The sequence below is a fragment of the Protomyctophum parallelum genome (genome assembly GCF_964188405.1).
Source record: "Protomyctophum parallelum genome assembly, chromosome: 14".
NCBI classification, from domain to species: domain Eukaryota; kingdom Metazoa; phylum Chordata; class Actinopteri; order Myctophiformes; family Myctophidae; genus Protomyctophum; species Protomyctophum parallelum.
In genome coordinates this window covers 32,363,761-32,377,893 of record NC_139709.1, presented here as the reverse complement: position 1 = coordinate 32,377,893, position 14,133 = coordinate 32,363,761, and the positions used below count along the sequence as shown (strand labels likewise).

The 14,133-nt window shown below is 42.6% G+C and overlaps 3 protein-coding genes across 3 annotated transcripts; all 3 read left to right on the top strand.

Moving 5' to 3' along the window:
* Window positions 1–2,654: 2,654 nt before the first annotated feature.
* LOC310870205 (7-alpha-hydroxycholest-4-en-3-one 12-alpha-hydroxylase-like) lies at window positions 2,655–4,652 on the top strand (the record flags this gene model as incomplete). The annotated part of the gene is made up of 1 exon (XM_083781293.1): window positions 2,655–4,652. The coding sequence occupies one exon, from the start codon at window positions 2,655–2,657 to the stop codon at window positions 4,188–4,190; it is 1,536 nt and encodes a 511-aa protein (XP_083637419.1). The 3' UTR covers window positions 4,191–4,652.
* A 1,758-nt stretch (window positions 4,653–6,410) lies between these two features.
* LOC310870284 (5-beta-cholestane-3-alpha,7-alpha-diol 12-alpha-hydroxylase-like) lies at window positions 6,411–7,931 on the top strand (the record flags this gene model as incomplete). Its single annotated transcript, XM_083781444.1, has 1 exon — window positions 6,411–7,931. One exon carries the CDS (start codon window positions 6,411–6,413, stop codon window positions 7,929–7,931), a length of 1,521 nt encoding a protein of 506 aa, XP_083637570.1.
* Window positions 7,932–10,593: 2,662 nt separating this feature from the next.
* Window positions 10,594–12,114, top strand: LOC310870283 (7-alpha-hydroxycholest-4-en-3-one 12-alpha-hydroxylase-like; the record flags this gene model as incomplete). Its single annotated transcript, XM_083781443.1, has 1 exon — window positions 10,594–12,114. One exon carries the CDS (start codon window positions 10,594–10,596, stop codon window positions 12,112–12,114), a length of 1,521 nt encoding a protein of 506 aa, XP_083637569.1.
* Window positions 12,115–14,133: the final 2,019 nt, after the last annotated feature.

The following is a 14,133-nucleotide window of genomic DNA, read 5'->3' as shown; positions in this document are numbered from 1 at the left end:
AACCCACACATTGTGAAGGCAATTACAGGCAAACAGTATCACAACCCTGTTTTATGTTCATTGTCACTTGATGTATGTAGACAGTTTGTGTGTAATTTGGAAACCGAGAATAAGAAGTTCCCCTTGAAACGAATATTCGTAATAAAAACGTCACAACCTCTGTTGCGTAAATTTGTGCGCATAACCACATGAGGTCAGTTTAGGCCACAGCCCTCATCAGACCCAGCCTTTTGCATACCAAGGCACCAAAGGAATGCAGACTTAGTGTAGAACATCAACAACTCTTCGAGTACCACATTGTTGACGCCGAAGGAATGCAGCCCTGCTGCCATGTCAACTCAATAAAAATGCTGGTATTGAAAACAACAGAAGTGGCCTGGAGCCCCCTGTGGCGCACCCAAATGTGACATTAGTCAAGCAAGTGCCCACATCTAGCGACAATTTGGAAAGTACACGTTTCACGCCCAAGTGATACAATGTGCACCTAAAGCATGAGGGAACCTAGGGTCGAGGGGAACAATAGCCCAATGATTATTCTCCCCACTCCTTTGGGGTATTTTTGCCACAGTCAGTTTGCACATAGGCTACATGACATTTGTCCTCTGCGTTTTACCCAACCTAGCTATTAGGAACAGTGGGTGCCATTAATGCAACGCCGGCAGAGGGATTAGTGTCTTGGTCGGGGACACTTCAATACATAAACTAGGCCTGTGGGGACAACCGGGGACCTTCTGCTTCCCAGACGGTTTCTTCTCTGCTCTGCCCTTGGTTTCCTGTCTCCCTACTACACTGAGCTGAAATAATGCATTAAATGGCAAATAATAATAATAATCTCCATAAAATAATAAAAGGTTCCACTCCAGCTCCTGTGTGGATGATGGCTGTCTACTCTGAAAACATGGCGGTTACTTTTTACTTTTTATCTATATTTTTTACTATTGCAGTCTTTGTACCTTTATTGTCTTTGTTTTTGTTTTCTGTTTTTTTGTATTCTGTGTGTGTGTGTGTGTGTGTGTGTGTGTGTGTGTGTGTGCTATCCTATTTCTCTATATACATTTTGTGCATATATACTCTATCCTTGCATCTGTTTGCTGTCTCTGGACGGGGGGAGGGGGGTGGGGTACAGGGGAGGGGGAAAAAAAGAAAAATGAACTGTTTTGACAAAGTAAACATACTCTGAAAACATGTGTGTACTGTGCCCTCAATAGAACATAATGCTCTAGTGTGTGCACACAAGATGAAGACAGAACACTGCACACAGCTTATATTTTCAACATATTTAAAATAGCACAGCAGAAGATGAGTATTAAGCAGATTAGCTGGACTATGATGACACCTGGCATACTGTAGTTGGGGTCGATTGGAGGCCTACAAGGACGTTTGCACATAATAGGCTTACACAAAGTTAAAACATCCACAGTGGTTATATTGAAACATAATGTATTATTTGAATAGTCACTCATAAAAATGTTGTACTGTAATGTTGTACTAATAATAGTGAATTGAGTTATAATGAAATTAAACCCCTAGGCGTTCCCCCGACTCTACTTTGAAACCACTGCCTTTTACACTGCAAACCCCCATGGCCCTTGTGATTGTTAAGGCGACTAGCCGACTACCGGTAATAGTTAGATCTTGTGACTAACTATTGTACAACGCCTGGGCAAAGCTTTAGCATGAGGACATTTAGGGATTTACTTTCATAACTTTCTAATTGGGAAGAAGGCATTGTATAGATCTGATGGTATATTATTGTAAATGTACTTCAACTTTGTTGCGGAGTACCCTGTAGCTTATCTTCAACTGGCTGTATTATCATCTCTTATCTTACATTGGTCTGTTTCCCACTGTATGTAATTTAATATTATATAACTGCTTACTGTATGTGGGGGTAATGTTCCTTTATCATAAAAATCTCCCTAAAAATGATTAACCACAACAATGTGCCTTCAACTCCATTTTCCTTTCCTGGCTATGTTGAGACTCCAACTTTATTCAACATAATCCTATATTATCATATCCTATATATTAAAATTGGCAAATGGGAGGGCCAGCAGGCCTGCAGACCTGAGACCGCTCAGCCATAACCTCAGTTCTCAATGCAGCTGCATCCAAATATGGAGTGTGCATGTTGTCTAATTTACAATTTGGGCATTTAGCAGGCGCTCTTAATCCAGAGTGAGTTACAGTAAGCAAGAACAACACAAGGTAATAAAATAATAAATACATCAAATGCATAGATAGTCATTTAGGATCATGTAGATCTCATGTAATGAAATTATTATTATTATTTTAGCTTAACCAAAGTGCAGGCCAGTTTACAATTCCAATGAATATATTTGCCATTTGGCCGATGCACTCATCGAGAGTGAATTACAAGTGCAAGGTCAGAGTAAAAGTTCAGAACATGTTATCATTCTTTTTGGCACATAGCCATAGGTTATTGTGGCATAAAATTGTCACTCCACCCTTCACCCAGCTTCAACCATGACTAGTCAGCACTTACGTACTTAAAACATGTGTAAGACTACAGGCCTTGAAAAGCTGTCTGGTTCTTTTACTGGAAATCACAAGGGGGAGGAGCGCAGCTGACTTTTTTCCCACAACATTTTTAGCCTGACCTCAGACAGTGTTGTGCCTGCAAGAGGAGAGTCATGGGCGTCCTGCTGTCGATCCTGTTTGCTTTGCTGGCCTGTCTACTCGGAGGGTTGTATTATCTAGGGGCATTCCGTCAGCGGCGCCCCGGAGAGCCACCTTTGGATAGGGGACCTATCCCCTGGCTGGGCCATGTCCTAGAGTTTCGCAGGGACACAGCAAAGTTTCTGGAAAGGATGAAGCAGGAGTATGGGGACATTTTCACGGTACAGCTGGGAGGGTTTTACTTCACGTTTCTCATGGACCCCCTGTCCTTTGGGGGTTTTGTTAAGGAGGCTCGCACAAAACTAGACTTTAACAAATTTGCACGACATCTGGTAGCCAGAGTGTTTGGATATGAATCATCTCCGTATGAGCACAATTTTCTCCAGGTGACTAACAACAAGCACCTAATGGGAGATGGATTGTCGGTAATGACACAAGCCATGATGAGTAATTTGCAGAACCTAATGCTGCACAGTGTGGGTTCAGGACATGATCAAAAGGACTGGGTGGAGGATGGACTATTTATGTACAGCTATAACATCGTCTTTAGGGCTGGATACCTTGCTCTGTTTGGCAACGAGACCCCCCAGGGGCCAGGGGGCTTGGAGAAAGCCAAAGAGATAGACAGACTCAAATCCAATGCTCTGTTTTATGAGTTTCGCAAATACGACCAGCTCTTTCCCAAACTAGCCTACGGCGTGCTGCCACCTGGTGAGAAGAGGGAGGCAGAGAGGCTGTTGAAACTGTTCTGGAGTACTCTGTCAGTGCAGAAGGTCAAGGCTAAGGACAATATCAGCGGCTGGGTGTGGGACCAGCAACAGCTGAGGGAGGAGCATGGGATGAAGGAATCTATGCAAGACCGGTACATGTTCCTCCTCTTGTGGGCATCCCAGGGCAACACAGGACCCAGTGCCTTTTGGCTGCTCCTCTACCTCATGAAGCATCCCGAGGCCATGAAGGCCGTCAAGGCAGAGGTAGAGGAGGTTCTGCGAGAAACTGGGCAAGAAGTAAAGTGTGGTGGTCCTCTCATCGACCTGACCCGAGACATGCTGATGAGAACACCAGTCCTGGACAGTGCTGTGGAGGAGACCCTCCGACTGTCTGCTGCACCTGTCCTCACCAGAGCTGTGCTTCAGGACATGACCCTGAAGATGGTGGATGGACGTGAGTACGCCATTCGTGAGGGTGACAGAGTGGCTCTTTTCCCTTACACAGCTGTTCAGATAGACCCAGAGGTACACCCCGATCCCCTTTCATTCAAATACGACCGCTTTCTAAACCCAGATGGGAGCAGGAAAACAGATTTTTACAAAGCAGGGAAGAAGCTGAAGTATTATAACATGCCGTGGGGAGCTGGGGTCACCATGTGTCCTGGGCGATTCTTTGCCACCAACGAGCTGAAGCAGTTCATTTTCCTCATGTTGATATACTTTGACTTTGAGCTGAAAAAGCCAGATGAGGAGATGCCTGATTTTGACATCAAACGATGGGGTTTCGGATCCATGCAGCCTAGTAGAGACATTCAGTTCAGGTACAGGCTTAGATTCTAATTGTAGAAGTCACAAAAGTGCCATCTCTCTTTGTCCACTCTTGCTTGATAAAATTAATCATGCTAGATTGATTGCCGTATACCGTACTGGCTTTTTTTGTACATTTTAATATTGATAAACCTCCCTTGTTCTTTTTGTTTAGTATGCTCATCGCCAATATTATATGGGATCAGATACAAGGCATGCTGCTTTTTGTTTTCACAATTATTACACTTTGCACTTCAGTTAGAAAACCATGCAATGCTGTAAACGGTACAAAAGTTTGTGTATTCCTAAATAATAAAATATGTAAATCCGCAACAGTAATCATTCAAGGTTTTGTGTCATACAGACATCCTAATAATAATAATATATGGAAAGTATCTCGTTATATGCAGTGGAGTATAAGGTAAATTCAGGGGATTGTGGAAGCAACACAATTGTAAAATACAGTATGGTAATCCAATTTAGATCCAACATACAGTATTCAGTGGATTTCAACTGGTGGTCCAATGATCCATGGACCACTGGTGGTCTGTGAAGATATTGACATGGACCACCAGTTGAGAAACGGTGCACCATGCACATGGCCATTCATGGTGAAGATGACACATCAATGTTGTAATTTCATGGAAAGTCCGAAGTCAAGACGTTCCACAGAAAAGAGAGTTAGAATCTCAAGAAAAGGGGAATTTTATATTCTTATTCTTATTATTATTGTAATGTTTTGTCTGTTTTTGGTGGTGTTATGTATTTGGTATCGCCTGTTGAACTGTATTTTGTCTTGACACAAATTTGGTCAAATAAAATAAAAAATAAACTATTAAATACAAAAAGAGAAACAAATATGCCATTTGTCTGCTCGCTCATACATACGTTCCAAATCAGTAAGCTATATCAGTTAACATGTGTTTAATAAATAAGTAAAGTTTTGATATAGTAAGAGAACAGCATTTAAGTTCATGAAGAAATATGAAAAATCCTGCACACTAGCTGCACTGCTCTTGCAGCCAGCATCATGATGCATTATTCAAGCATGGACGTTTTCGGTCCCAGTTTGCACCTTCATCGAGACTTGAGTGTCTCTTAATCTAGTAATAAATTAATAGGATAACATTGTGTACGTGTTCTTTTTGGCAAACGACACAGTCATGCAATACCTATAATGTAAGGGGCGGGGGGGTTGTGATTTTTTTATTGATTGATTGATTGATTGAAATATTTATTAACAGTTTGTAGAATTACAGTACATTTCAAGCACAAACTCAATACAAAGACTGTTAACTGTGAGTGGACGACACAATTAAGCATTACACTTGTTTACAACAGGGTCCACATTGTTCAATTCATCAAAACATTTAGAGACATACAAATAGACACTTCTATGTAGTTAAAGAACAGAACAGGAATTCATCATATAGGAAGCAAAAAGGGAAAAGATACATATACAGTGAGGGGAGCGGTGGGGGGGATTCAGATTTTACAGAGGCCAGTTTCGAATTGCAGCCATCCGTAGGTGCCCTTATAGCACCCTGGCCTGTATGAGCAGAAATTAACACTGTTTTTGGAGGTGAGACTCGTGAGAGCATGTTATCATTCTTTTTGGCCCATAGGCATAGTTGTGACATCATAAAAAATAATGGTCAATAGCTCCACCCTGTCCCGGTAGAACCAGAGTACCGGTAATCTAGTAAGAGAGTGGTGACACGCTTTGTTCTCCGCAAAGCGGGTGCCTATGGGCGATAGTTCCAAACATTGCTCCTATGGCTGGAACTATTCCATTGAGATAGAATGAGCACATCTGCATTCCATTGTTACAATGAGAGTCAACGGGAGTGTCATTACTATAATTACTAGATTACTCTGGGTAGAACTAGGAACATTAATAAGCTATTAAGCGTCGCTGCATCGACGGACGCAGACCGGAATTACTTAGCTTGGTCGCATATTTATTCATTATGATGCACAATGACACGCCTCGATAACAACTCCCCACCAGTAGGTGGTGGCATAAGTCCAACACAGACAACACACAGCTTCAAGCTTCAACCTGACCTGACAGCAATATTGAAAACACCTGTGTAAAACTATAAGCCTATAAAAGCTAGCTGGTTCTTAATTACTGAAATCACAAGGGAGAGGAGCACAGTTTGTTTTTTTCCCCCCACACATGAAATTTGAGCCTGACGGCCCTGACCTGATCAGACCATGTTGTTTGCACTGTTGCAAGAGGAGGGAGTCATGGGCGTCCTGCTGTCGATCCTGTTTGCTTTGCTGGCCTGTCTACTCGGAGGGTTGTATTATCTAGGGGCATTCCGTCAGCGGCGCCCCGGAGAGCCACCTTTGGCTAGGGGACCTATCCCTTGGCTGGGCCATGCCCTAGAGTTTCGCAGGGACAAGGCAACGTTTCTGGAGAGGATGAAGCAGGAGTATGGGGACATTTTCACTGTACAGCTGGGAGGGTTTTACTACACGTTTCTCATGGACCCCCTGTCCTTTGGGGCTGTTTTAAAGGAGGCCCGCACAAAACTAGACTATACAACATTTTTTAGCCAGGTGTTCTACAGAATGTTTGGATATGAATCAACTGAGTATGAGCAGAACTTTCCCCACAGCACGTACATAATGGGGGATGGATTGTCGGTAATCGCACAAGCCATGATGAGTAATTTGCAGGACCTAATACTGCATAGCCTTGGTGATGAGCAAAAGGACTGGGTGGAGGGTGGACTATTTATGTACAGCTATAACATCGTCTTTAGGGCTGGATACCTTGCTCTGTTTGGCAACGAGACCCCCCAGGGGCCAGGGGGCTTGGAGAAAGCCAAAGAGATAGACAGACTCGAATCCAATGCTCTGTTTTATGAGTTTTGCAAATATGACCAGCTCCTTCCCAAACTGCTCTTTGGCGGACTGTCACCTGGTGAGAAGAGGGAGGCAGAGAGGCTGTTGGAACTGTTCAGGAGTACTCTGTCTGTGCAGAAGGTCAAGGCTAAGAACAATATCAGCGGCTGGGTGTGGGACCAGCAACAGCTGAGGGAGGAGCATGGGATGAAGGAATCTATGCAAGCCCGGTTCATGTTCATGCTCTTGTGGGCATCCCAGGTCAACACCGGACCCAGTGCCTTTTGGCTGCTCCTCTACCTCATGAAGCATCCCGAAGCCATGAAGGCCATCAAGGCAGAGGTAGAGGAGGTTCTGCGGAAAACTGGGCAAGAAGTAAAGCGCGGTGGTCCTCTCATCGACCTGACCCGAGACATGCTGATGAGAACACCAGTCCTGGACAGTGCCGTGGAGGAGACCCTCCGACTGTCTGGCACACCTCTACTACTCAGAGCTGTGCTTCAGGACATGACCCTGAAGATGGCGGATGGACGTGAGTGCGCCATTCGTGAGGGTGACAGAGTGGCTCTTTTCCCTTACACAGCTGTTCAGACAGACCCAGAGGTACACCCCGATCCCCTCTCATTCAAATACGACCGCTTTCTAAACCCAGATGGGAGCAGGAAAACAGATTTTTACAAATCAGGGAAGAAGCTGAAGTATTATAACTTGCCGTGGGGAGGTGGGGTCACCATGTGTCCTGGGAGATTCTTTGCCACCAATCAGCTGAAGCAGTTCATTTTCCTCATGTTGATATACTTTGACTTGGAGCTGAAAAGGCCAGATGAGGAGATGCCTGATATTGACATCAAACGATTGGGTTTTGGAGTCGCTCACCCTAACAGAGAAATTCAGTTCAGGCACAGGCTCAGATTCTAATCCTATAAATCACAAAAGTGCCATATCTCACAATGTTCACTTTTGCTTGATAAAATGAATCATGTGAGAATGATGCTCTGTACTGGCTTTTCTTATAACTGTAATCTGTGTCTTGATAAACAACATTGTTTGTACATTATAATATTAATAGACTTTTCTACTGGAAGCTATAGACCGTGTACCTTCTTCATTGTACGTGGATTTATTTTCCTCTGTGAGTGCTTATCCCTCTTGGACTTTATTAATATTTATCAACTCCATTTTTGTTTATACGATATTATGCCCATTGCAAATATAAATTTATTTGACAGGGACAATTGTCCCCTGTGCAATAAAACATTGCACATCTATGAACTGTTTCATTGGTGGAGGTGCAAGTCCATTTAAGATCTTACAAATGAGACAAGCATCTGCTAAATGACTGAAGCTGTCAAAATTAAATAAGTTGTACTTTTGAACTAGATAAATAAAGTAAATAATAATTGGTTCTTTTGTTTAAGTGTTTTTAATGTCTGTAAAAGTGTAAAGTGATTCTATGGGTTTTAAAGTTATGCTGCTTTTTGTTTTCACAGTTATTGCACTTTGCACTTGCCATATACAATCATACAATGCTCTAAAGTCTAAATGGTACAAAATAGTTATCATGCTGTTTCATTTATGGTATTTCAGTTTTTACGATTCCTAAATCTGTAAATCTGCAACAGTAATCATTCAAGCCAGGTATTGTCATTGTGGTTAGTGCATGTTAACTCTTTTTCTAACTTTTTGTGTATTTTTATTTTGTGCTTTACAGTGAGTGTGAATGAAGTGTGACTGTGCGCTCCGTTTGGTGGTGGTGAAACTATTACATTTCCCCTCACCTCCCTCACTCCCTGGCTTCCTCCTGTGGACACCACAGTGTCACCTGAGTGTACCGGTAATATTATGAAGCTATAGTGACTGATGACATTTTAACCTCGTTTCTGATACATTCTGTAGTCATCCCCTTTAAAATAGGTTGTTCAAATGCATTTCTAACCTGATGACCCTTCCTTTTTTAAGTGATTAAAGTATAAGTATTCTGCCCTGAGCCTAAATAAAGTATTATATTTTTGTACTGGGAAAAACATGTCTCTGCTCCTCTCTATTTAAACCTGTGGCTGAGTATTCAGGTGTATTGTGCATTCAATTATATCCTCTGGGTGAAAGTCCCAGGGTGGTGTATACTCTGGTATTCTGTTTCAGGGCCTAAGTGCCCTGCCGGCTGCCGCCCTGGTCACACAAGCAACACCATAAATTAAGCTTGAGAATCCGGGTTAGATCCAACATACTATAGGCCTATTCAGGGGGTTTTCAACTGGTGATCCCTGGACCACTGGAGGGTAGTCCGGCAGCCAACAGGCTTCTTTTGTTTAAAGTGCAAAGTTTGGTATTTAGTATTTTTTTATTGGCCTAAAATATTGTCTATATACACGTACATTCATGAATCCACATGGTACTTAAAGCATAAGGAAAGTTTGAAATTGTTGCCTTATATACAGTAGAATGTTAATGGTAGGGTCACCCCTATAAAACAAAATTGCCTAATACCAACAGCCAGTCAGCAAGTGGATTCATGTGTACAGTATATAGACAATATTTTAGGCCAATAAAAAATACTATATACCACATTTCTGAACCCTAACTGCCGGACTATGGTAAAAGTTCAAGTAGGCCACGGGAATGGAATATGTTCATGAAGAAATATTCATGAAGAAAAATCCTGCACACTGCTATTTTCATGAATCGGTACCATTGTCCTAAGTCCGTAAAATGTTTATATTTTTGTATTCCTACATGTCTCTAGTTTATATTTTGGTATGATGACTCTTCCAAATCAGTAGCTTAGTGCCAGTTATCGCCAGTTACGTGACCACACCATAGACAACCTATATAAGTCAACATTTTCCAAATTTCAAGCATGTGACGTGGGGGGTTTTCATGATTCTGAATCCATTCCAAGCATTAGTTTTACACGAAATACAGTCCTTGGGCAAAAAAACATCCATAGCCGTCATCACAAATGTGGGAAAGTACCTAATATGGCCGAATTTAGGCCAAGGAGTGTTTTTCGTGCAAAACTAATGCTTTGAATGGATTCAGAATCGTGAAAACCCCTTAGTTTCTTGCAATAGTGCACTAACTATGCTTTGAATGTTGCACAGTGAAGGCACACACACACGGACGGAGTGCAAAACATACTCTCTCCCCATGCCTTCGGCCTGGTGGAGACATGTCTTCAGTTATTTTCCAGAAGCGATTACTTTACAAAAGGTCTCAGTCATTCAGAAATAGTGTTTGTTCATGAGCTGGTCACTGAGCTCTCATTGACATTCTGCAACTTCCCGGTGTAGTTTGGCTCCCATGAAAGCATCCATGAAAGTGTCATGGTGCAGCCCAGTCACGTGACGTGACCATGTCCTTTCCTTCTCAAAGCTTCCTTGAACCTGACTAGAGGTGTAATCACTAATCAGCAAGAGTATTGAAAACACCTGTGTAAAACTATAAGCCTAAAAGCTAGCTGGTTCTTAATTACTGGAAATCACAAGGGAGAGGAGCACAGTTTGTTTTTTCCCCACACATGAAAGTTAAGCCTGACCTGGTCAGACCCTAGCTGTTTGCACTGTTGCAAGAGGAGAGAGTCATGGGCGTCCTGCTGTCGATCCTGTTTGCTTTGCTGGCCTGTCTACTCGGAGGGTTGTATTATCTAGGGGCATTCCGTCAGCGGCGCCCCGGAGAGCCACCTTTGGCTAGGGGACCTATCCCCTGGCTGGGCCATGCCCTAGAGTTTCGCAGGGACATGGCAACGTTTCTGGAGAGGATGAAGCAGGAGTATGGGGACATTTTCACAGTACAGCTGGGAGGGTTTTACTACACGTTTCTCATGGACCCCCTGTCCTTTGGGGCTGTTTTTAAGGAGGCCCGCACAAAACTAGACTTTAAAATATATATTAGCCAGGTGTTATACAGAATGTTTGGATATGAATCAACTGAGTATGAGCAGACCTTTCCCCACAGCAAGTACCTAATGGGGGATGGATTGTCGGTAATGACACAAGCCATGATGAGTAATTTGCAGGACCTAATGCTGCATAGCCTTTGTGATGAGCAAAAGGACTGGGTGGAGGATGGACTATTTATGTACAGCTATAACATCATCTTTAGGGCTGGATACCTTGCTCTGTTTGGCAACGAGACCCCCCAGGGGCCAGGGGGCTTGGAGAAAGCCAAAGAGATAGACAGACTCGAATCCAATGCTCTGTTTTATGAGTTTCGCAAATATGACCAGCTCTTTCCCAAAATGATCTTTGGCGGGCTGTCACCTGGTGAGAAGAGGGAGGCAGAGAGGCTGTTGGAACTGTTCATGAGTACTCTGTCAGTGCAGAAGGTCAAGGCTAAGGACAATATCAGTGGCTGGGTGTGGGACCAGCAACAGCTGAGGGAGGAGCATGGGATGAAGGAATCTATGCAAGACCAGTACATGTTCATCATCTTGTGGGCATCCCAGGGCAACACAGGACCCAGTGCCTTTTGGCTGCTCCTCTACCTCATGAAGCATCCCGAGGCCATGAAGGCCGTCAAGGCAGAGGTAGAGGAGGTTCTGCGGAAAACTGGGCAAGAAGTAAAGCGCGGTGGTCCTCTCATCGACCTGACCCAAGACATGCTGATGAGAACACCAGTCCTGGACAGTGCCGTGGAGGAGACCCTCCGACTGTCTGGCACACCTCTACTACTCAGAGCTGTGCTTCAGGACATGACCCTGAAGATGGCGGATGGACGTGAGTGCGCCATTCGTGAGGGTGACAGAGTGGCTCTTTTCCCTTACACAGCTGTTCAGACAGACCCAGAGGTACACCCCGAGCCCCTTTCATTCAAATACGACCGCTTTCTAAACCCAGATGGGAGCAGGAAAACAGACTTTTACAAAGCAGGGAAGAAGCTGAAGTATTATAACATGCCGTGGGGAGGTGGGGTCACCATGTGTCCTGGGCGATTCTTTGCCACCAATGAGCTGAAGCAGTTCATTTTCCTCATGTTGATATACTTTGACTTGGAGCTGAAAAAGCCAGATGAGGAGATGCCTGATATTGACATCAAACGATGGGGTTTTGGAGCCGCTCACCCTAGCAGAGACATTCAGTTCAGGCACAGGCTCAGATTCTAATCCTATAAATCACAAAAGTGCCATATCTCTCAATGTTCACTTTTGCTTGATAAAATGAATCATGTGAGATGATCTGTACTGGCTTTTCTTATAACTGTAATCTGTCTTTTGATAAACAACATTGTTTGTACATTATAATATTAAAAAACTTTTCTACTGGAAGCTATAGTACCCTGTACCTTCATCATTGTACGTGGATTTCTTTTCCTCGATGTGAGTGCTTATCCCTCTTGGACTTTCTTAATATTTATCAACTCCATTTTTGTTTAAACTGTATTATGCTCATTGCCAATATTTATCTGACAGGGACAATTGTCCCCTGTGCAATAAAACATTGCACATCTATTAACTGTTTCAGTGGTGGAGGTGCAAGTCCATTTAAGATCTTACAAATGAGACAAGCATCTGCTAAATGTCAGCTGTCAAAATTAAATAAGTTGTACTTTTGAACTACTGGTATATGGCAATGGTGATAAATAACAATTGGGCTTTTGGTCAAGTGTTTTTAATGTATGTAAAGTGATTCTATGGGTTTTAAAGTTATGCTGCTTTTTGTTATCAGTTATTGCACTTTGCACTTGCCATATAGGCTACAATCATACAATGCTCTAAAAGTCTAAATGGTACAAAATAGTTATCATGCTGTTTCATTTATGGTATTCTGTTTTTACGATTCCTAAATCTGTAAATCTGCAACAGTAATCATTCAAGGTATTGTCATTGTGGTTAGTGCATGTTAACTCTTTTTCTAACTTTTTGTGTATTTTTATTTTTGTGCTTTACAGTGAGTGTGAATGAAGTGTGACTGTGCGCTCCGTTTGGTGGTGGTGAAACTATTACAATTCCCCTCACCTCCCTCACTCCCTGGCTTCCTCCTGTGTGGACACCACTGCACCCCTGACTGTACCGGTAATATTATGAAGCTATAGTGACTGATGACATTTAACCTCGTTTCTGATACATTTTGTAGTCATCCCCTTTAAAATAGGTTGTTCAAATGCATTTCTAACCTTATGACCCTTCCCTTTTTAAGTGATTAAAGTATAAGTATTCTGCCCTGAGCCTAAATAAAATATTATATTTTTGCACTGTGAAAAACACGTCTCTGCTCCTCTTTATTTAAACCTGTGGCTGGGTATTCAGGTGTATTGTGCATTAAATGATATTATCTGGGTGATAGTCCCAGGGTGGCGTATACTCTGGTATTCTTTTTCAGGGCCTACTGTAAGTGCCCTGCCGGCTGCCGCCCTGGTCACACGAGCAACACCATAAATTAAGCTTGAGAATCCGGTTTAGATCCAACATACTATAGGCCTATTCAGGGGGTTTTCAAATGGTGATCCCTGGACCACTGGAGGGTAGTCCGGCAGCCAACAGGCTTCTTTTGTTTAAAGTGCAAAGTTTGGTATATAGTATTTTTTTATTGGCCTAAAATATTGTCTATATACATACATTCATGAATCCACATGCTACTTAAAGCATAAGGAAAGTTTGAAATTGTTGCCTTATATACAGTAGAATGTTAATGGTAGGGTCACCCCTATAAAACAAAATTGCCTAATACCAACAGCCAGTCAGCAAGTGGATTAATGTGTATAGACAATATTTTAGGCCAATAAAAAAGACTATATACCACATTTCTGAACCCTGACTGCCGGACTATGGTAAAAGTTCAAGTAGGCCACGGGAATGGAATATGTTCATGAATAAATATTCATGAAGAAAAATCCTGCACACTGCTATTTTTATGAATCGGTACCATTGTCCTAAGTCCGTAAAATGTTTATATTTTTGTATTCCTACATGTCTCTAGTTTATATTTTGGTATGATGACTCTTCCAAATCAGTAGCTTAGTGCCAGTTATCGCCAGTGACGTGACCACACCATAGACAACCTATATAAGTCAACATTTTCCAAATTTCAAGCATGTGACGTGCCAAACTAGGGGGTTTTCATGATTCTGAATCCATTCCAAGCATTAGTTTTACACGAAAAACAGTCCTTGGACAAAAAAAAAC